Source organism: Rattus rattus, chromosome 16, assembly GCF_011064425.1.
Source record: "Rattus rattus isolate New Zealand chromosome 16, Rrattus_CSIRO_v1, whole genome shotgun sequence".
NCBI lineage: Eukaryota > Metazoa > Chordata > Mammalia > Rodentia > Muridae > Rattus > Rattus rattus.
In genome coordinates, this window is record NC_046169.1 from 5,752,477 (window position 1) to 5,774,316 (window position 21,840).

A 21,840-nucleotide genomic window follows, 5' to 3' on the forward strand; every position below is an offset into this window, starting at 1 on the left:
CTCGCCATCTGCTTATCTCTGGTGTTAGCTGGTCTTGCTGTCTCTGACTGGAGCTTGTCCCTCCTGTGGGCCTGTGAGCCTGTGATCTTAGGAGTGAGAGCGCTCCTGGGAGACCAGCTCTCTCCAGGTGGGATTTGGGTACAGAGGGCTGTGGGACAGTCTTAGCTCTGGGGTGTAGATGGAGACCGGAAGGATCCTATTTCTTTGACAACAGTATTTCTAACTCATTCCTGGGAAAATGTCAAGCATGTATACCTGCTGCTCCTCCCTTCAGCCAAGACCCACCCACATGCTTTGCCTCTTTTAAAACTATTGTTAAGAATGCACTGAGTCAGGCTGGAGAGGTGGCTCAGCGGTTAAGAGCACTGACTGCTCTTCCAGAGGTCCTGAGTTCAATTCCCAGCAACCACATGGTGGCTCGCAACCATCTGTAATGGGATCCTATGCCCTCTTCTGGTGTGTCTGAAGACAGCTACCATGTACTTACATAGAATAAATAAATAAATCTTTAAATAAAAAAAATGCACTGAGTCCAATTGGTGCTGCTTATATAAGCATGGGTGTGGGGCTACCCACTAGGGCATAGGCAAACCACCAGTAGTCATAGACCCAAAATAAAAGGGCACCTCCCCTCTCGGCAGCCATCCGTGGCTAAGAGCCCCCATGCTAAGAGCCCCCATAGCTATTGGTGGAGACACCATGCGAAGTGGAATTTAGATGGCGTCGATAAATTAACCCGGGAACCCACATCTTGCCCGCTCCTAGTTCTCTTTACTCTCTTGCCTTTCGTTTGCATCTGAAGAGTCATTGCATGGGGGTGGGGGTGGGGCAGCCCCGCCCCTGTACACGCTGGACTTTCGACTGGCTTGGTCTTGCGTAGGTCTTGTGCATAAACCACAGCTCTTGTGAGTTCGTGTACTTGTACAGGTCGTGGCGTGCGCAGGAAAGAGCATTGTGCGGCTCCTGCCCTACGGTCTGCTCTTATATCCTTTCTCCCTCCCCTCCCCCTTCTTCAATGGCGGCTGAGCCACGAGTGAGAGATGCAGACGGCCCACCCTTAGATGAACCCTCACAGTTGCTTTAAATCCCTCTGTTCTCATAGGCTGCACACGGCAGTGGGCCGAGTGCTAATAATTCCTGTAAAAGCCAACCAAATAAGACACTGGCAGACCTCCGTAAAAAGGGCAAAAGAAACGCAGAGGACGATGGGTCGGAAGTTCCTGGCTAAGGAGGGGCCATTGTACCGCGTGCATGGTCAAGGTTGCATGCCTCTTGTGTGCGGAGACCTGGATGATGGATCCCTAGAGATGAGACAGAGTTGGCCTTGGGGAGGGTGTTGTGGGAACCAAAGTAAGTACAAGATTCACAAGTCAGAAAGAGTCCAGTGTGCCGGAAGTGCTGGCGGCCACAGTGGGCTGTGTGTGGAGAAGAGAATACATGGTGTTGTATTAAGAGATCCCAACAGGTTCAAAGGAGAAAGCAAGGAAGAAACCTGGCCCCGAGGCCTTGGCATCTGAAAAGGGGGCTCTGATTAGCCACCGGTCTTCTGAGGATCAGATGCTCGGTCAGCAATCGAATGCTTTAAATTTGACTTTATTCTCATTTCACAGGCAAAGAGGCTGGGACTCGGAAAATGTAGATTCGGTGCCTGATGAAAGGGACCTGAGAAAGACCAACGTGGACCCCATGTGGTTTGTATATGCTTGGCCAATGGGAAGTGGTATTATTAGAAGGTGTGGCCCTTTTGGAGGACACGTAGCCTTGTTAGAGTGTGTCACTGTGGAGACGAGGCTTTGAGGTCTCATATATATGCTCAGGTCTGTTAGTGTGATCCTGAGTCTCCTCCTGGATACCTGCTGGAGACGGTCTCCTGCTGCTGCCTGCCAATCACGATGTAGACCTCTCAGCTCCTTCTCCAGCACCCTGTCTGCCTGCACGGTGCCATGCTTCCTGCCATGATGATAGTAGACGGAACCTCTGAACCTGTAAGCCAGCCCCAATTAAATGTTTTCTTTTCATAGGAGTTGCCGTGGTCATGATGCCTCTTCAGAGCAATAAAAGCCCAAACTAAGGCAAACCCTGAGAACCCCCCCCCCCGCCACCCTGACTTGTGCTGTGTGGATCCTCAGCTCAGTGCTCACAAAAGTAAGGCGTCCAGGCTTGGCGGAAAGAAAGATGCCTTATCGGCTAAGAACACTGGCTACTCTGGCAAAGGACCAGGGTTCAGTTCCCAGCACTCACATGGTGGCCTCACAACCATCTGAAACTCCAGTTCAGATGGATGCGGTGCCCTCTTCTGGCCTCTGAGGGAATTGCATGCATGCTGGGCACAGACGTACACGCAGGCAAAACACTCATGCATAAAAACATAATTTGAAAAAAATGAGGTGTAGCGTTATAAAACCTGGAAAATATGAAAAGAATGAATAATGTATTTCATACTCTTATAGGGGAGCTCTCATAGCATGCTGTCATGTGAGAGCAGCTTCCTCAGACCTCTGTACCATAACCTGTGTTCACGACGGAGGATTCGGTCAAGTCTCTGTTTTAAAACCTCAAGTTTTCTAATCCCTCACCAACAGACAAAACAACAACCAATTTCCCTTAAAATGAGCCTGGTCCTGAAATTTCACTCTCTGGCCCTAGCTTACCCATCTGGTTTTGTTTCCGGTGACACTCAGCCCCTGCACCCTGATTCCTGGGAAACCCCAAGACTAACTTTTCTTGTGCCAACCAGAAGGCTCAAAAATGATCACTGGTTTCAGTACAGTCTTGGGAGAGAAAAATAACATTTTCATTTTAGACTTCTTATCCAGAGATACTGAGCACAGGCCTAGACTATGCTAAATTTATGCTAAATTGCCCAGGCGCTTGCGCCTCCCCAGCACCTCCCCCTCCCCAGCATCTCCCCTTCCCCAGCACCTCCCCTCCCCAGCATCTCCCCTTCCCCAGCACCTCCCCCTCCCCAGCACCTCCCCCCTCTCCCCCTCCCCCAGCACCTCCCCTCTCCCCCACCACAGCAGCAGCTGGACAGAACTGGTTTCAAATATTCTAATTCCATTTATTTGCTTTTCAAAACATGTTAATAATTTCTTCATTTTAAAACTTGGAGAGATTCGCCCTGTTGTTTTGGGTTTTTTTTTTTTTTTTTTTTATGTCCCTGAAAGAAAGTCTGCAGAGCATGTCAAACTCCAAAGTAAATTTTATCTTAATAATCAGACTCTATAGCCCAGTTGTCTATATCCTGAGAGAAAGTTTTCCAATTTAACTGATTCGATTTCTCTAGCTATTCATAGAAGGAGGTTTTATCATCCATCCTTCAAAAAGATTTTTGCTTTCAACGCCTCAACTGCTCCCAACAGCAAATATTACATTCCATTCTAGCATTGCCTCATATATTAAAAAAAAAAAAAAAGCACTACGTTTTTCAGGAAAAAAATGTATTTCAAGTACATTTACCACGTAGGCAAATTACATTTCGCCACACTGTACACTGGGCAGGCTAACAGCCTCTGCATGTTGGGGGCCATTAAAGATTTGTTTTTTGAAGAAAGGACATAAAACATATAGAGTTTTTAAAAAGACAGTGCGGAGAGGCAAGGTCTTCTCACCTTCTAGAAGTGGAGACTCGGGTTGGGGATTTAGCTCAGTGGTAGAGCGCTTGCCTAGCAAGTGCAAGGCCCTGGGTTCCGTCCCCAGCTCCAAAAGAAAGAAAAGGGAAAAAAAAAAGTGGAGGCTCTAATAGGAAACTGATCTGTGGACAACCACGGCCCCTACTGAGCAGGCTTCAAGCTACACGAAGGCCTGTGGATCCCCTCTGCACTCTGAGCGTTCAGATGTCTTGAGTTTCGCACTTGGGCAAGAAGACAGCAAAAGTTCGGTGGGATTTTTTTTTGTTTTGTTTTGTTTTTGTTTTTGTGTTTTGTTTTGTTTTGTTTTTCTTCGAGACAGGGTTTCTCTGTATAGCCCTGGCCATCCTGGAACTCACTCTGTAGACCAGGCTGGCCTCAAACTCACAGAGATCCGCCTGCCTCTGCCTCTTGAGTGCTGGGATTAAAGGCGCACATTACCTGTGCCCAGCTCAAAAGTTTGGTTTTAAGCATCACTGTGGAATCAGAAAAAGCTAGCCTCCAAAAAACAAACAAACAAACAAAAACAAGAAATGATTTAAGGAGAAAGCCCTTGGGTTCAATGATTCTTTATGTAGTCACATCAAGATCTGTAAATCTTAGGACATTGCCTTAGCTATAAGGCAAACTCTCAAAGGAGCTGCATTGTGGGACGGTGTGGGCTGACTGTGTGTCCACTTCTTTCAGGCCATCGCAATACACCTGGTGTTGCCCGCAAAACCAGCAGTGGAATGGAAGCATTGGGGACCTCTCCTGACTCACTTAGAGCTCACGGCTATTAGGCATTGAAGAGGCTATTAGGCATTTAAGAGGCTTCCTACCTGAGCTGGGAAACATCCAGCTAGTGTATTAGAACTCAGGTATCTAACCTATTCGTAGATTTTAGGATGTAAACGTTCACTTGACATTGAAAACATGTAAATGCTCGGTCACGCTGAGAAGCAAGCATCCCGCTCCTAACTCCGCCTCTCTTCTGACAGTGCGGTGCTGTTCAGAGCCTCATAAAACAGATACAGCAATGCCCAGGAGACACGACAGAGTATCTGAATCGATCAGGTATGAATGGCGGCTAAACACAAAACCACAACCGTGGACAGACGCGCATCAAAGACGGCCTTCGGACATCGCGCAAATAGGCACCACGTGGTAATCGGGAACTAAAAGCGTAAACACAGATGAGTAAGCCTCGTATTAGACACAGGAAAGCCACAGGAGGCTGGGCTAGCAGCTTCTGTGATTATGTAAGGGACATCCTACCCAAGAGGCGTCAGCGACATGCTGTGAACAGCTGGGAAACAAGAACCATCAAAATGTGGGCAAAGGCCAGCCACTGACGTTTTTAGGAACCGCACAGGAGCCCTCACAGGGTCCTGACCCTTGAGAGAAAAGAACGGGAGAAAGCCCACTCAGAGGGCAGGTTCCAGGCTGCAGCACTTGAAGGAGGAATTCGAACGGAGGAGGCACAGAGGTGAGGCCTTTGGACGCTTGACATCTAGGTTGGAGGAGGCAGAGAGAAGGGAGTCTTGAGAACGGGATGTCCAAGAATCTGCATCAGAGTCGCTTAAAGCTCTCATCAGGGGTTCTCAAGCTGTGGGTTGCGACCCCCTTGATAATCAAAGGACCCTTCCACGGGGGTCACCTAACACCATCAGAAAACACAGATATTTACACTATAGTTCAGTAATGGTGGTGGTGGGGGTCACCACAACCTGAGGAACTGTGTTAAAGGGTCTCAGCGTTGGAAGGTTGAGACGCACTCTTTAATGTTTATCATCAGTCTGTAGATGTAATGTGGAAAGCCTTACAAGATGGACAAAATTTTGAGATGTTATTAGGCAGACAAAAACAAACAAACAAATCATACTCTCACAGCTCACACAATCTTGAATTTGTTCCATAGCCCAAGTGAAGAGACCCTGTGAGTACACACTCAGTACAGACTCCAGAAATGACCTATATTATAGGTTATTTGACCTTCTGCTCTCCTCCCTACAGGCAAGGAGATCGTGCTTAAACAAGAAAAAGCTGGACTGTGCCGTGCGTGCCAGCTTCAAGCCCTCCAACAGCTGCCTCTCACAGGAACAGTCAAATCACTGGCAAAGAGACTTTATCTGACCCCAACTTCCCTCCCTGTCCCCATCCCATTCCTCTGCCACTCTCCACTCCATCCAGTCCCGTGCTTCCCAGCGGCCTTTGCGTTGGCTCCTCCCACTTCCTGGAAAGCAATACTTCAGAAGTCCTCCAGGATTCCCCCCCACCCCCCGCAGAGAAAAATCTCTTGTGTACTGTATGGATGCAACACTTGTCAATTAGAGCTGATTGGCCTGTAGCTGAGGCAGGAACTAGAACAGGCAGGAAGGATTCTGGGGGAGGGCCAAGCACAGGAGGATGGGGCCCCAGCTTAGATGACAATAATGGGATTATTAAATTATAAACCATCGGGGTTGGGGATTTAGCTCAGTGGTAGAGCGCTTGCCTAGGAAGCGCAAGGCCCTGGGTTCGGTCCCCAGCTCCGAAAAAAAGAATCAAAAAAAAAAAAAATTATAAACCATCGGGGAACAGCCAAAGCTTTTGGCTTAGGTATTTATATTTGAGTCCCAGAGTCATTATTCCAGGAGCCTGGGACCAGGAAGGGAAAAAAAATTATTACAGCTCCTCTCTCATCTTCCCTGGGGATTGGCTACTGTTCAAAGAGACAACACCCTTCCTTCTTTTCCAAAGGCCCCCTCCTCCCTCACTAATGTTTCTTTTTCTTCAATATTCACTTCAACAGACTGTGTAATTTACTGGCTTTTTTTTTTTTAAACAAAGCATCCCCATATTTTAAAATGTAAGCTCCCAGAGGGCAAGGATATTTTTGTGTGTTGATCTCTTTGTCCCTACACAGCAAGCTGGGCTGACAGCCCCCCCAGAAATCATTACCTACTAACTGAAAAGCAGCAGACTTGTACCGGCTCTAAGCACAGGTAATTCTATTAAGATATACAGCTACTGTGGGAATCGCCAATACAGAAGCTTATTAAAGAAAACAAATAAATAGGGCCATCAGTAGCTCTCTGAGTACACGACGATTCACAAAGTAATAAATGGCAAAGAGATGAAAAAGTTTCTCTCCGACAATAATCTCAATGCTCACTGGGTATGGCGACTCACAGTTGAGGCCAGCCAGGTATGTATAGTGAGCTCTAGGCCAGCCAGGTATGTATAGTGAGTTCTAGGCCAGCCAGGGCCACGTGTGAGACTTGGCTCAAAAATAAAATGGTAAAACCCAATAGTCTCAAGGAACTGAGACTTTCAAGAAACTCTAGGGCAAAATAGCTGCTATAAACTACCTAGAAAATTAGTTCACACGCACATGCACACACACACACACGCACACACACACACACACACATGTATTCAAATATAGGCTGGAGATGGTGCAGAGGTTAAGAGAGGTTTGTCTGTCTGTCTGTCCTCCAGAGGACAGTGTTTGATTCTTAGCATCCATCTGACAACTTAGAATGGTTGGTTAACTCCAATTCCCGGGTATCTGATGCCCTCTTCTGGCCTCGGTTGGTATTGCATGCAGGTGGTGCAAAACGTCATACACATAAAATTAAAAAAGATAAACACATTTTTTTATGTCTAGATCTATTTTCACACAATAATTAACTTCAAATCATTTATCATAAGAATAACATGTAGATTACTTTACACAAGAAGCCAGGAGGTGATAACAAACGCCCATGTTTTGTGACAGCGGCGTGGAAGATGGGAGCCCCTGCAGGTGAATTCTCAAGGACATCTGTGTCTACACAGACGGAGGAGTAGGGAGTGGCTTCTCTTATTAGGGGCAGTCGTAAGGAGACAGTCACGATATTTCATAGTTGATATTTAAATGCACAACAGGAAAAGAGAGCACGGTTAGACTTAATTACCTGAAGGATCAGAACCGTAGAAACTGGCGGCTGTTGCGATTGATCCGGGCGGATGGATGGAACCCGCTGAGGACCTCTGGCTTGCGATCAGAATCCGGCTTTTGGTCGATGGGAGTCGGGACATGGCACCCAACCCCAGCTGAGGCTTAAGGAGCATTGCCGAGCGGTAGAAAGTGGGAGGGACTTCGTAGTGGGTGTAGGGAGGAGAGCAAAATTCTTCTTTCCCAGGGTGGTCTGTGACCTAAAATGAGAGTTCAGAGAGAGCTCATCACAGGCAGGAGATCCACGCTCAAATGATAAGCGCCACCACAGGACTGGCTGCTCGCTCAGAGATCTGGTGCCACGCCCAGCCCAGGGTCCCCGCCTTTACCATGACAGTACGAAGATGGTGTAAGCGCTTCGTTGCCTGCTGGTGCAAATACTCCAGGGGAGAAAAAAGAGCTCAGTTTCGGGGTTGCTTTTTAATTTCATTGTTATGAATGCTTTGAAACTTGAGTGACTATGCATTAAATAAATAATGTCAGGGCTGGAGAGGGCTCTGCAGTGAAGAGCAGCTGCTGTCCTTCAGAGGACGGGGGTTGGGTTCCCAGCACCCGCCAAGATGGCTTCACAACCCTCCGTGACTCAGCTCCAGGGATCTGACGCCCTCTTCTGGCCCCTTCAGGCACTACATACACAAGGTACACACACACACACACACACACACACACACACACACACACACACACAAGCAGGTAAATTTTCTTTTACCCATATACATAAAAGAAAAATAAATCTTAAAAATTAAAATAAATAATGTTAATAAAAGAGAGAATTTATCAAATGTTCAAAAATGATCAAAAGTGTCATTATGCCTGTGGATAAATTGCATGATTTTATGTTCACTAATCTTATAATAAGTAAATAAACTATCATTTTTTATTTGACCAACAGAACATCTAAAAAGAATTGTTAGTAAGGGAAATGTTTTACCTGCAAAAAGATAGAGAAATTAATAGGAAAAAGAGTGTTGTAGGCCTACACTGTGTGTTTACATCATTAGAACCAGGTTCTGGGGCCAGTGAGATGGCTCAGTGGGTCAAGGTGTTTGCTGTTAAGCCTGATGACCTGAGTTCAATACCAGAGATTCAGACAATGAAAAGGGAGCACAGACTCCTACAACTTGTTTTCTGACCTCTGCTCCTGCTTTGTACACACACACACACACACACACACACACACACACACACACACACACACACGGGTGCTGTGTGCTCTCGGGAATGCTTGGGTAGGTGGATTCCTCTGGGATAACAGATCTCGGGCTGAATCCTGTGTACTGCTCTGTTCAGAGCACGGATCAGCAGTGCCTACACAGACAGACTTGTTAAATAAAGGAATTGTGTTTCCCTCCACCATTGCCTCGGTTTAATAACATAGCATCACTATTAATTTCTCCTATACTCAACAGTAAAGAATTAACAGGACACAATCTTTAGGAAACATAGTTATGAGTATATATGTACACGTGTGTAAGTATAATACAGAAGGTCATATATACACATCCTGCTCTCAGAGTGTCTGTTCTCGAATGACTTGGGACTTTGTGGTGCTGGGGTTGGGGGCCTTGTTCATGCTAAGGAAGCTCTTTACTCCTGACCCACTTCCCAGTTCACTGTTCCTTTATATTAAACAAGCAGAAGAGAGTGGCATGGTCTGTTTAAGTTATAAGAAAAACCCAGCACTGGGACAACATCTGGGTAGATACATTTATTAATTGATTCTGCTAGGAATCATAATAAATTTAGGTACTATGATTTTCTCCCAATATCTTTTAATAGGGGCTCTAAAAGCTTTGATCCACGCTGTTGAAGGCAAAAACCCTATTTTGATCCCCTTTTAATGTTCAAATAGATATTAAAACACATCCCTGAAACAAAAGATTAGGCATTTAAACTTTCATTATAATCACACTGTGAAATAGGCATGGTGCTTAGGATGCACTCAGGGTAGGGAGAATTATATCCCCTCTAGAGAAAGTTCAACATCTGCGCTCTGCTGAAATTTTTATCATCATCTATTGTCTTTGTATCTATCCCTGACTTCTCTCTTCTAGACCCCTCGTTTTTTAACATTTTGGGGTGCCAAAATGTGCACTCTCTCATGAGCGTACAACACAAGGAAGTTCACATCATTTCTAATCTCCATAGGTAAGTGTTTTAGAATGGCGGTAGGCTGATCTGATTCTTCGGAAATGCACAATTTTTAGAGCTCAAAGCCCAGGAAACTCTTGTCATTCCACAGTGACTCTAAAGATTTCAGCAGTCTCAATGCCTGCCATCTGGCTGGGTATCTTTTTCACAACGCGAACGTCTGAAATGTCCTCTATAGGCTCCTGTACCGAGTCCTTGATTCCAAGATGGCGGCACTGCTACAGCAAGCTGAGGACACAGTAAGAGGTATGGTCCTCGCGACACCTCTACAACTGAACCTTGACGCTGCACCCACCCAACCGGATTTCTCTGCTTCCTGGTGCACACTATGTCCGCTGCAGCCACAGGCTCCTACCACAGCCAGCTGCCCTGACGGCTCGGTGCCTGCACGGTGCACTGAAACTCTCTGAGGCTGCGAGCTTCCTCTCTCTAGCCTCCTCAGGATGCCACAATTTTATGGCACCACTGTCAGGTATTTTGTCAAAGTGACAAAAAATAACAAGCACAAATTCGTTTACAAGGTGAACAGTAGGCTTTTCATGTCGAGTTTATGCATTTTTAATTAAACAGGGGGATCCCATTCGCCTTTCATCTTTGTGACAAAACAGAGCAGGTTCTGTAGTTAGGGAACAAGCTTCCGTTGAGCTCCTTCTCCAACGGGGTTATTTTTAGAGAAAACTCGTAGTCAACAAAAGACTCCTCAGATTTCAAATGGAGTCCTAAGATCAAACGATATATGCAAACCGATTCCCCCTGCCGTAGCTCCCCTCCTGCTTTGCCCCTCCCTGTTTTCACTAGGCTTCTTTTGCATGACTTTTCTCTGGGGCCATATAAATTTAATATATGCTCTCAAACTGGCACAGCATCAAGAGCTCCTAAAATGACTCCTTCCACGGACTAGAGAAGTGGCTCAGGAGTTAAGAGCATTGGCTGCTCTTCCAGAGGATCTGGGTTCAGTTCCCAGCACCCACATGGCAGCTCTTGACCCCCTGTAACTTCAGTTCCAGGGATATGGCCCCGGCGCCATCTGCTGGCCTCCTTGGGCACAACATTCACACAAGGCACAGATCCACAAACAGACAAAACACACAATTTTTTTTTTTTAAATGGCTCCTTAAAGCTCATCTTGCTTGAGGAGTATACTGAACTTATTAGGGGTCACTCAATTGTGGACAGCTGTATTTTCCTGATGTCAATAATGCTCCATCAACCACGTGCTCTATGACTTTAAGTCAGAATTGATTAAAAAAAAAAAAAACAAAAAACAACAACAACAACAAAAAAAAAAAACAAAAAAAAACCAAAAAAACCCCAAAGCTGAATTAGAAGCACTAAGTAGTTTTTAAGTCGCAGAGCTGACTAGGGGCTCAGACAGCAGGAAGCATAAACAAGGCCAGATTCTAAAGTCTTTTATTCATGAGTACACCATCCCAGCCTTCCTCAGGGAGCCTGCTGGCTTTGACAAACTGTGCTCTCAGCTATAGGGACAATGCCATGATTTGCCCCAGGCTAGCACGAAGAGCAACTAATGGACAGTTTGCTACAAGATGGCCCTTATTTGACTGTCTGTGGTTTTAATGAAACAACTAAAACTAACTTTCAGAGGGAAGGCTTGATTCATTTCACCCTTCAAAGCCCCGGGGCATTGTGCTGGGAAGTCAGGGCAGGAACCAGAAAAGCAGGAACTGACCCTGGAGGAGCGCAGCCTACTGGCTTACTCACCATGGTATGTTTGTTCAGCCTGCTTTCTTCTACATCCCAGGACCCACCACCTGCCCAGGTGGGGCTTGGTGCACACTAAAGATACAACACAATGTTAGCCACTACCACTGTCCTTACTGCCAACAAAAAGCCCGTGCCCACATTCGAACTATATTCCATTGTATTTTCTGACACAGTTACACTCAGTTGCCCAGGCCCTGTGACTCTTTCTTTCCTAACCTCATGAATGCTAGGATCCCAGGCGTGTGCCACCATTTGCAGCTCACCACAAGACTTTCTCCAGAGTCAACTGCTCCACTCGAAAGGATTTGAATACTGTTTACTTCAGCTTTTTCCTTGCTTTGACCTGGCCCATACATCGCTACTTCCTTATTAAAGGTGGAAGCTGACTTAAATGAGACCCTGTCTAATTCCACGTGTCTCTCGTGCTCAGTAAAACTCGAATGAGCCGCCTTGGATCTTGGGACGATCCCAACCTGACTATCACTCTGTGTTCTAAGTAGTCACTCCCAGGCCTAAGTACACCCTTCGGTAGCGGAGTATCCCTGAGCGTCTGCAGTTCACTTACAGAGGACATTTTGTTTCCAAGTTTCACTTCAAAAAACAAAACAAAACAAAAACAACAGAGGTAAAGAAAACCACAAATGGATACATCATTTTACAATGATGTCGGCTTACCTCCTGCAGGAACTTCTCGCTCATCTGACTGAAATGGTGCGCTGGGGGCTTGATCCCAGACACCATCAATCCCGAAGGGAAGACCCTTGGCTTCTGCAAGTCAGGCTTCAGTTTCTCGTACATATTTGCAGACCGCTGAAGGCTCGACGCCTTCTCTTCTTGGGGAAGAGGCATACCACATGCAGGAGGGGCATACGGAAGCCCCACTGGGACAAGGGAAGCATCTCCCTGACTCAGCGCCTGGGGGTTCCTGCGTATGTAAGTGATGATCTTGGGCCTCACATGTTTGGGTTTCGGCATGAGGATGGGCTTTGCCTCTGTCCTTTCTTCCGTTTTCTCTGTCTCCGGTTTCTCCAGTGCTTCCTGGGAGGAGGGCGTGTCCTTGGGATGCGTAAGAGGCTTGGGGATTCCACTGGGGCAGGTGGTCTTGTCAGGCACTTTCGGCGATGTGTTCAGTATCTGCCCACCATCAGTGGGGGGTGAGGCCACTGAGGGTGACCCTGTGTCCACACTGAACACTCCGAGCTCCTGAGAACTGCTACTTGCAGGAGTCAGGTACTGAGTCAAGTTCACAGTTGTCTCTGGGTGGAGGGGAGCCGGAGTACTGAACACGGAATCTACTCCAGCCGGAGTGACGTCAGTTTGGGCCGCATTTTCTGGAAGGTTCCTATCTTCAGCTACAGGTGTTACCGTCTCTTTGCTTTTCCTGGCTTCCAAGCTGCTCCTTCGAGGGCTCAAGAGCTCGGAGGCGTCGGTTCTGTTCCCACCCACAGAAGGACCTGAGGCCAACAATTTGGCACTGCCGGAGTTCCCGCTACCCAGCCTCCTCCCCTCCCCACTGACCTCGGAGGGCGCGCTCTCATTTGGATCACGGAGAACAGGAGTTACTTGTTCGTCATCAGGTACAGCTTTGCCGAATGCTGTTTCCCTCGCCATCCTACCCGCACCTGCTGACGCTTTCCCGGTGAGTCCAGTCCCTGCCTCTCCCGCGGGCCCCTCCACACCAGCACTGACTCCAATCCCGTCTTCCTGGCTGCCGCCTCGTCCCACTCCAAGCTGGTGGTGGCTGCTGTTCAGTTGACCGGTGGCCTCTCGGTATTCCTTCTCAAGTAGCTCCTTCCTCTCTACAGGTGACGTGCTTCTTTCCTCACAACATACCAGAGCTTGGGCCTGGGCTGATGTTAGTCCCTCCTCATTCCTGGGTTGGATATATTTGAGCTCCACTTTGGGCTTCCCTGTTCCTTGACCTAAATACACTTCTGGATGACAGAGGCTGGGGTTTTCCCTCAGTGCTGAAGCTAGACAGGAAGTCAGTTCTGCACGAGCGGTGCACTGGTTGTGAACATCTGGGCCACGTGTCCCCTCCACCTTGGTGTCTGATGGGCTGGAGCCCTTGGCTTCTGAGGTAGATGGTTTAGGAAGAGACACACCGTTCCCCTCTGAGGTTCCGTCACCTGGAGAAAAAACTTTCCCCGGAGAGTGACTGGCTGGTGTCCCTTGTGGCCCCTCCCCATGCCCAGGCACGTGGCCCTGAGGCTCCGAGATGTCCGGCTGCGCTGGCTGCGGGTTCGTAGTTGGAGTGATGCCACCAGCTGCAGCTGCTGACCTGCTTGCTCGCTTCAGCTCTTCGTTGTCAAGAGTCTTTGCCAATTTGTCCTTGGGAATGTGCCTGGGAATCTCAGCAGAAACCTCTGGACTGGCTTGACCCACTGCGTTCCTCCAGCTGGAGAAACTTGGTCCCTGAATACTCTGGGGGGTCTGCAGGGTACCTCTTTTTACTGTGTGCTCCTCACTCAGTTGCCTATGGACAGTCAGAGAAGACTGAGAATCCCTCTGGCTGACAGAGCCAGCCTGAGACCCTTTCCCGAGGCCCTGAAGGTGAAGGGGCTCCTTTTGGAAGTGGCCGTGGAATTGTGGCCTGCTTAAATTTGCATTTCCGATCTCATCATCCAGATCACGTGACTTGGGCTCATCACAAGAGGCGCTAACCTCCAACATGATTTGATTGGCATTTGTATCCCCCGTCCTCAGAATATTCTCGTTATTATTTTTTGCTCCCTCTCGGTGATCTCGCAACTGACCGAAACAGGATTTCTTTGGAGCGAGTGGGACACTCATGGTCACGTCTTCAATGAGGGCTGCTGGCCATGTGGTCTCCCTTCAAGCTGCAGGGCAACAGGCAGCTGTCACCTTTTCTGTCCCCCTCTGACAATGTCACATCTAGAAGATTCTTTGAACCTCTTCAGATGAGTTTCAGAACCAACCACTGTCTTGACACACAGTAGGACAACTCTTCATGCTCCATTGCTGTTCAGTGCAAACCAGTGGGTTCAGGAGACCTGGAAAGAAACCAAATCATGTGCGCTTTAGAGTGAAGACAGCAATAATCTTGAGCAAAAGATACAGGCAGCAATCACATAGATGTGACCCTTTCTTCTATTCTGTTACTTCATGTGCTTATTTCAAAATCGTTTCAAATAAAGGCTGTATCTGACTAAATATCCAGGCTGAGACACCACAAGGATACATTTTAGAGTGAGATATAAGGGGTCTCACATGTATGCTGTCTTAGAGTTGTGTGTGTGGTTGTGTCTCTGTATGTGTATGTGTAGTTTATGTATAGTGTAGTATGTATGTGTGTGTGGTGTGTATTGTGTATTTGTGTGTGGTGTGTATTGTGTATTTGTGTGTGGTGTCTGGTGTATGTGCAGTGTGGTATATATATATATGTACTGTGGTGTGTGTGAGCACATGTGGTATGTGTAGTATGGTGTATGTGTGGTGTCTCCTCTCTTCACTGCCAATTTACTTTCTGGTTTGTTGTCCAGAGTTTGCCATGCTCTAAGAATATCAGATGAAGTTCCAGAAACAATCCATTGGTTTCAAACAAGGTACAAATTTTTAGCTATGTGATAAAACCATGTGCTATCCCAGCTCCGTCATTTCAGGTTCTGGATCTTTCCTTTCTTCAGCTTGCTAACACTCTCCCTGCCCCTTCCTTCCTGTCACGTGGTGGCTTTCCGTTATCAGACCAAGTGCCACGTGAAAAGAGGTTTGTGTTCAGCAACCTGTGACCATGTGACTCCACTCCCTTCTGTGACGTCACAGCCTTCTTGTCGCTCCCTGCTGTGGCGTCACAGCCTCCGCACCGCTCCCCGCTGTGACGTCACAGCCTCTGCACCACTCCCTGCTGTGACGTCACAGCCCCTGCAACGCTCCTGCTGTGACGTCACAGCCCCTGCATCATTCCCTGCTGTGGCGTCACAGCCTCCGTGCCACTCCCCGCTGTGACGTCACAGCCTCTACACCGCTCCCTGCTGTGACGTCATGGCCCCTGCACCGCTCCTACCCCTTCATCAAAGGCATCATGCCACCTCCCACCATCCACAGAAGAGTGAGTATGACAACACAAGCTATTCTGAGAAGAAAAGAAAGGTCCCGTGTAGATGAATTCCCTCCAGTTCACTGTTACGAATCCTCTGTTTCATTGCTAGCTAGCCAGGTGCTAACCTCATGCTGGGCCAAATGCATAGACACACTTAATCACAGGTCTGATGTGTATGACATCCTCATAAAGCTAAGCACCCCAGGGATCTTGACCTGCATCCTTAGCAATGAGGGTGAACCACTGTCCCGCATCTGAGAGCTGCCTGACCAGAGATCCTGCCCTTACTGCCACATCTTTCTCCATGTAGCCCCCACTTCCTAGTTCTAATAAGCCATCCCATCATCCTTGCAACGTCTATAATAAATCTCTTTCCCATCCATTTCTTTTCCGCCTGTACATAGATGTGTTCCCACCTAAATGAGGTCCTTTCCTATAAGCTGATCCTTGGTCAGTTTTATTTTCTTATATCGCCCGTCCCCACTTCGCCCCAGGACATACTAGCACAGTTGAGTCCGTACCTGTCCTCTGGGAATGTGGACGCTGGGACACATATCCTCTATTATCCGTCGCTGCACTGGTCTTTGGCTCTTCCCATAGCTCCCTCATAATCTCCATTTTCCCCACCCCCAGAGCTCCTCATCGGTCCTCAGCATGCCAAAGGCACCCCAGGTGCAACTCGACCCTCACACAGCCCCTAACTGACGGACTGAGCCTAACACAGAAGGGACATGCCACAACTGCCTTCTCTTTCTTGTTTCCATTTTGAGAACGTGCTCCACTTGAAGATACATTTGCCCCCTGGGCACAAATACTAACAACATGTAGGCAGATTGGGATGACAGCCATTTCCAAAGAAGCTGGACTCTCCAGGCTGGGATATAAATGTCCCAAATGCGTCAAGGGCAGCAAGGAACTCACGAGCACAACCATCCACAGAAGGACACCAGCTCTGGGCCTCTGTAGGTGGACATACAGATGCAAAGCCAAGAGCTCTTTTGATCTGAATAGCAGGGACAAACCAAACAGAACATCAGAAACCACAAGGCACAGTAGGATCTGCTAGAAAGTGACAACTGATCATAAAAATCAGTGTAGCACTAGAGAAAGCTGTGTTGTGTTTTTGTTTTGTTTTTCTCTTCTTGTTTTGTCTTTTAATTTTTATTTGATGGTATATGGTTGTTTCACAAACACGTGTGCCCGTGCATGACGTGCATGCAGTACCCTTGGGGGCCAGAAGGTGGTGTCGGATCCCTTGGTAGAGACAGGTGGTTTTGAGCAGCTTGAGTCAAGGCTGGGAATTGAACCTGGGTCCTCTGCAATAGCAGCCACGGCTCTCAAAGGCTGAGCCATCTAGTCCAACACTGGAGATTTTTAACAGCATCATTAACATTTAATAGGATCACTGTGACACAGGCATCCCTTGTTGGTCAAAATGTCCCTGCAGAGGATATGGGTGCAACAGAAGTACTGGGTTCCTCTATCCGTACCCATCTTTAACCACTGGGCAGGCTCAGCTGTCTACAGCTCACAGGTTCAGTAACCACTGGGCGCCTTATCTAGAAGTTTCTTCGGTTGAAGGCGTTACCTCCTTTTGACTCATGAAATGGACCGACGATACCTGGATACTCACGCATAATCTCTTCCTCTATCTTAGACTCCAGTTCCCTGCAAGCTCTGCTTGCTCCGGCACTGCAGCCCGTAAGTCACTCTCGCACAACAAGAAGCACGGTAGATTCAACCCCATATCATCCTTGACATCGCCCTGAGCCAGCCGACTGAATGACAGGCTAGAGCTGGAGTCCCCGGCTCCATAGTCCATCTGTAATTAAACTTGTGCAGTTTTACTAAAAACTCATTTAAATGCCTCTAGATCACTAATGATCACTACTACAACAACAATACCTAGCATGTTGTGTTGTTTGGTGACAGTGACAAGAAGGCTCAATGTGTGCTCAGCACAGATGCACTTTTTTTTTTTGGAGCTGGGGACCGAACCCAGGGCCTTGAGCTTGCTAAGCAAGCGCTCTACCATTGAGCTAAATCCCCAACCTCACAGATGCGCTTTTTAAATATTTTCCATCTGCAGTTGGTTGAACCCACGGATGTGGAACCCCCAGAGATGGGGATGGGGGATGGGAATTTACATTTAATTTTACAGCAGTTAAATGTGCTTTGTATCGGGCAGTGAGTCTCCGTCCCTTTAGAAGACGACAAGCTATTAGATTAATGACTCAGAAGCCTCTGTGCCTCTGTGGCTTCTTGGACAGCCCTCTGCGGTGTAGAGACCGGAGACAAAGTGACCCAACCGTACCCCAGCCTTAGCTCAGAACACTGAGTGCTCACTACCGTGAGATTGCGAGTGAACTCCAGCCTTTTCAATTGTATAATGGTAAGTCTAAATGGTAAGGTCGCTCTTCTAAGTGAAGAACAGGCTACCTCCTCTTCAGGGCTAAATCAGGGGAAAGATGAAGAGAACATTCTGCGGCTCAGTGGGTAAGAGCACTGTCTGCTGCTCCTCCAGAGGGCCTGGGTTCCTTCCCAGCAGCCATATGGAGGCTCGAATTAGGGAGATCTGTCGCCATCTACTGGTCTTCATGGGTACTGCAGGCATACGGTGCACAGGCTTACAGGCAAAACACACACACACATGTTAAAAGTGCTATTTCTAAAACTTGAAGAAAACTATGTTCTGATTGCTATCATGCAAAGTGTCAAAAGTCCCAAGTTTAATTTTTAATGGACAACTTTCTTGAGAATGCATCTGGTATCTGTAATATTCAATTCCACATAACCATGTAATTTTATATGTCCTTACACATGACTTCTTATAAACCCATCTGTTTGTCTGCTTTAAAAGATGCAGACATAAGCATTGCAGTTTTCCAGATTCTTAGGCCTGCTTTATAGTGTTTTGTATGTTTAAGTACCTTTGGCATACATAGTAAGCCAAAACGTGGGATTCATTTCTATTTAGCATCTACCTTTTCCCCATTTATTTATTTATTCATTCACTTTACATCTTGATCACAGCCCCCCTCCCAGTCTTCCCTCTTACATGCCCCCTCCCTTTCACCTCTGAGAAGGGGGAGACCCCCCTGGGTACCAAGCCACCCTGGCACCTCAAGTCACTGGAGAACTAGGCATAGCCTCTCCCACTGACGTCAGACAAGGCAGTCCAGTTAGGGGAATAGGATCCACAGGCAGGCAACAGAGTCGGGGTAAGCCCCCACTCCTGTTGTTGGGGGACCCGCATGAAGACCAAGCTGCACTTCTCCTGCGTATATGTGGCGGGCTTAGGTCCCGCTCTTGTATGCTCTTTGGTTGGTTGTTCAGTTTCTAGGAGCCCCTAAGGGTCCACATTAGTTGACTCCATTGGTCTTGTGGAGTCCCTATCCCCTCCAGATTCCTCAATCCTTCCCCCAACTCAATGAGACCCCCCAAGCTCCATCTAATGTCTGGCTGTGATATTCTACATCTGTTTCAGTCAGCTGCTGGGAGGAGCCTCTCACAGGGCAGTTATGCTAGGCTTATCATGCACCTTTTATATATTGCTTAAAGGTAATGCCACACGTCCTTAATGCATATGCATTTTTATTGCAGCTACCACAAGGTCAGGAAGTGGCATGTTGTCTTGCGGTATCATGTCAGCACTCAAGACATTTGAAGCTTGTAGGATACCTCAGTGGGTAAAAGTGCTTGTCACCCAAAAGTTTGCATATGATCCCAAAACCACATGGTGGAGACCAGACTCATTTATACAAGTGGTTCCCCAACATCCCCGGGCCTATTAGGTATGGATGTACACACACACACACACACACACACACACACACACACACACAGAGAGAGAGAGAGAGAGAGAGAGAGAGAGAGAGAGAGACAGAGACAGAGACAGAGACAAGAGAGACAGAGACAGAGAGACAGAGACAGAGACAGAAAGACAGACAGAGACAAAGAGAGAAGAAAAATATACTTTTTTTTAACGTTTCAGGTTTTAGAGAATTGATGTGAAATTCAATTTGGAGTGCTTAATCTGACTATATTTACTCTCCTAAAGCACGATCCTCTGGAGTTAAACGAGCATTACACGTTTAATCCCTCTGCAATGTGCTTGGATGTCAGTAGGGTAAGGTAGTCAGTACGCGGACGCTCGGTAGCTGTCCGTGGTGCTGACCACCTCCACAGACCAAACAGAAGCAACAACAGCTCCCGGAGCTGGCTTCGTTCCTTTCTTTTGAAAGAAAGGCAGAGAGCGCCGTCACATCTTATCCCAATGAATAATCAAGGCACTATCTACATCATGTTTGTTTCGAGGTACTACAGAATATTTAAAGTGTGACATGCTATTTACTCCTTTATAAGTTCAAGAGAGAGGGTAACTGGATTATTATTCAGTTAAACTAACCTGATACTTGGTTCCACGACCAATATGTTGCGCGCCCATCAAAAGGAAACTTCATTCTGACTGGCTAACTGGCTAACAAAATGTACTTGTTTTCACCACTTACAAAGTCCTTTTCAAGAAAGAATTTCACCCAGGAAATTCAAATACCCATTACTTACCTGTTGCAGTCATTGCCTTTTGGTGGTTTTATTTTCCAAAATGAAAAATTTATATCATTAATTATTTTTTTAAATATTTTGGTTGCACATAAAAAGGTAAAAATCTGTGAAGGTCCTCCTCTTCTACCTCTATGAAATAGAATTTGATTTGTAGTGTTCAGAGCTTTTATCCTACAATCATGAGGTGAGCTGCACGAACCAGGTTTTTCAGCTTGTGTGCTGTGTGTTAACACTATCTGCGAGTAGCATCTCTGTCCCCTTTTACTGGTGATGACACCAAGGCAGAGGCAAGTTGGGTAACTCTAGAAGTCACCAGGGTATCTGAGGGCTGAGCACAGGCTGTGTGCATGCTATAAGCCAGGCTAAGCTGTCGCAACTCTTCCCAGGCTGCTAATTGGAAAACCCGAATCACCTCAGCGGGTCAAGGAGACGGCAAGTCCAACTGAGGGAAGGGACACTTGCCTCTTGCACATAGTGAGAATATGGAGACCCTGCTGGTGTGACCAGCATTCGAGCCAGCCACCTGCCACACAGACCAAAGAATGCAATGTGAGAGCCAGGGGGCTGGGGGTGGTGCACACCTTTAGTCCCAGCACTCGGGAAGCAGAAGCAGGTGGATCTCTTGAGTTCAAGGCCAGCCTGGTCTCCAGAATGAAGTCCAGGACAGGCAGAGCTACACAGAAAAACCAAAAGCAAACAAACAGAAAGGTCTTGGTCCAGGCTTTGTCAGTCATCCCTACTCCACCCAGACACCCATTTCCTTACGGTCCATTTTGTTTTTTCCCTGGTGGTGACTACAGAGGAAGAGAAGCCACTGTGAACCTCATGTCTGCCAGATACTACCGTCTCAGAAAAGGATTGGGGGAGGGGCGGGTGTGTCCTGAAATGAGGCCTAGGAATTATCTAAGGTTTCCCTTCATTGCTGCAACCCTTGCCTGCCCTGCCAGAGAGTTACAAGGCAGATATACGCTTGTTTCCAGCTAGTTGAAGAGACTGACGGTTTCAAACGTGCAAGAATACTGTGCCAGCCACTGAGAACTGGTGGTAAGTTCTTGGCTCTCACTCCCTAAGGCAGGTGAGCAAAGCTAGAGCCCTGAAGACTAATATTCTGTTCATGAAACACATGGTAAGAGCTGAACTGCTCCCATAGCAGTGTATTGCTGTGGTTTACTGAAAGGAGACATGGATTTCTTAATCTAGATAAAAATAAGCCGTTTTGGAATGATGGAAGAGGTACATTTACATCCGGGCGCTCTATCTCAGCTCTCCGAAGGCGAAATCAGAAGCGGTTTTACTCTTGGGCTTGAAGGAGCAGGAAGCAATCTTTGAAGAATAGAATTCATTCGACTGTTTGCAAAGCAATTGCTTTCCTGTGTGCACAGTGACTGCCAGACCTATGAACTCAACCCGGTTGTTTCCGTCTTAGTTACCCACAATGGCACCGGAAGCCGATCTGAGACTCGGACTCTATCCCCTTTTGCGCCAGCACCAGTCACAAAATTTCTCACTAACGTATCCCCTCCCTCCCCCCCCCACAAACACTATGCTTATCTTCCCAGCAAACCCTCTCCTCCCTCTCATCCCTGTGGCTAGCCCAGGGGCCCCTGCCTCCCGTAAAGAGAGAAATAACTGAATGGGGCAACCACAGGGAAATTCAAACCATCTGAGCAGGTGGAGCAGATTGACCCTGTAGGGTTAATCATAGGGAGGTAGAGGGCTAGCCTGGTGCAATGGAGACAGAGCAAGCT

At 47.4% G+C, this 21,840-nt stretch overlaps 1 protein-coding gene across 1 annotated transcript in view; it reads right to left on the reverse strand.

Moving 5' to 3' along the window:
• The window catches only part of LOC116885165 (microtubule-associated tumor suppressor candidate 2 homolog), a 31,936-nt gene extending 18,808 nt beyond the window's left edge, over positions 1 to 13,128 (reverse strand). The window contains exons 1-2 of the mRNA XM_032886381.1: positions 12,142 to 13,128; positions 7,550 to 7,790 (exon numbers count right to left, since the gene is read on the reverse strand). Of these exons, the coding sequence (XP_032742272.1) occupies positions 7,550 to 7,790; positions 12,142 to 13,077 (1,177 nt within the window). The 5' untranslated portion in view covers positions 13,078 to 13,128. The remainder of the gene's footprint in view (positions 1 to 7,549; positions 7,791 to 12,141) is intronic.
• Positions 13,129 to 21,840: the final 8,712 nt, after the last annotated feature.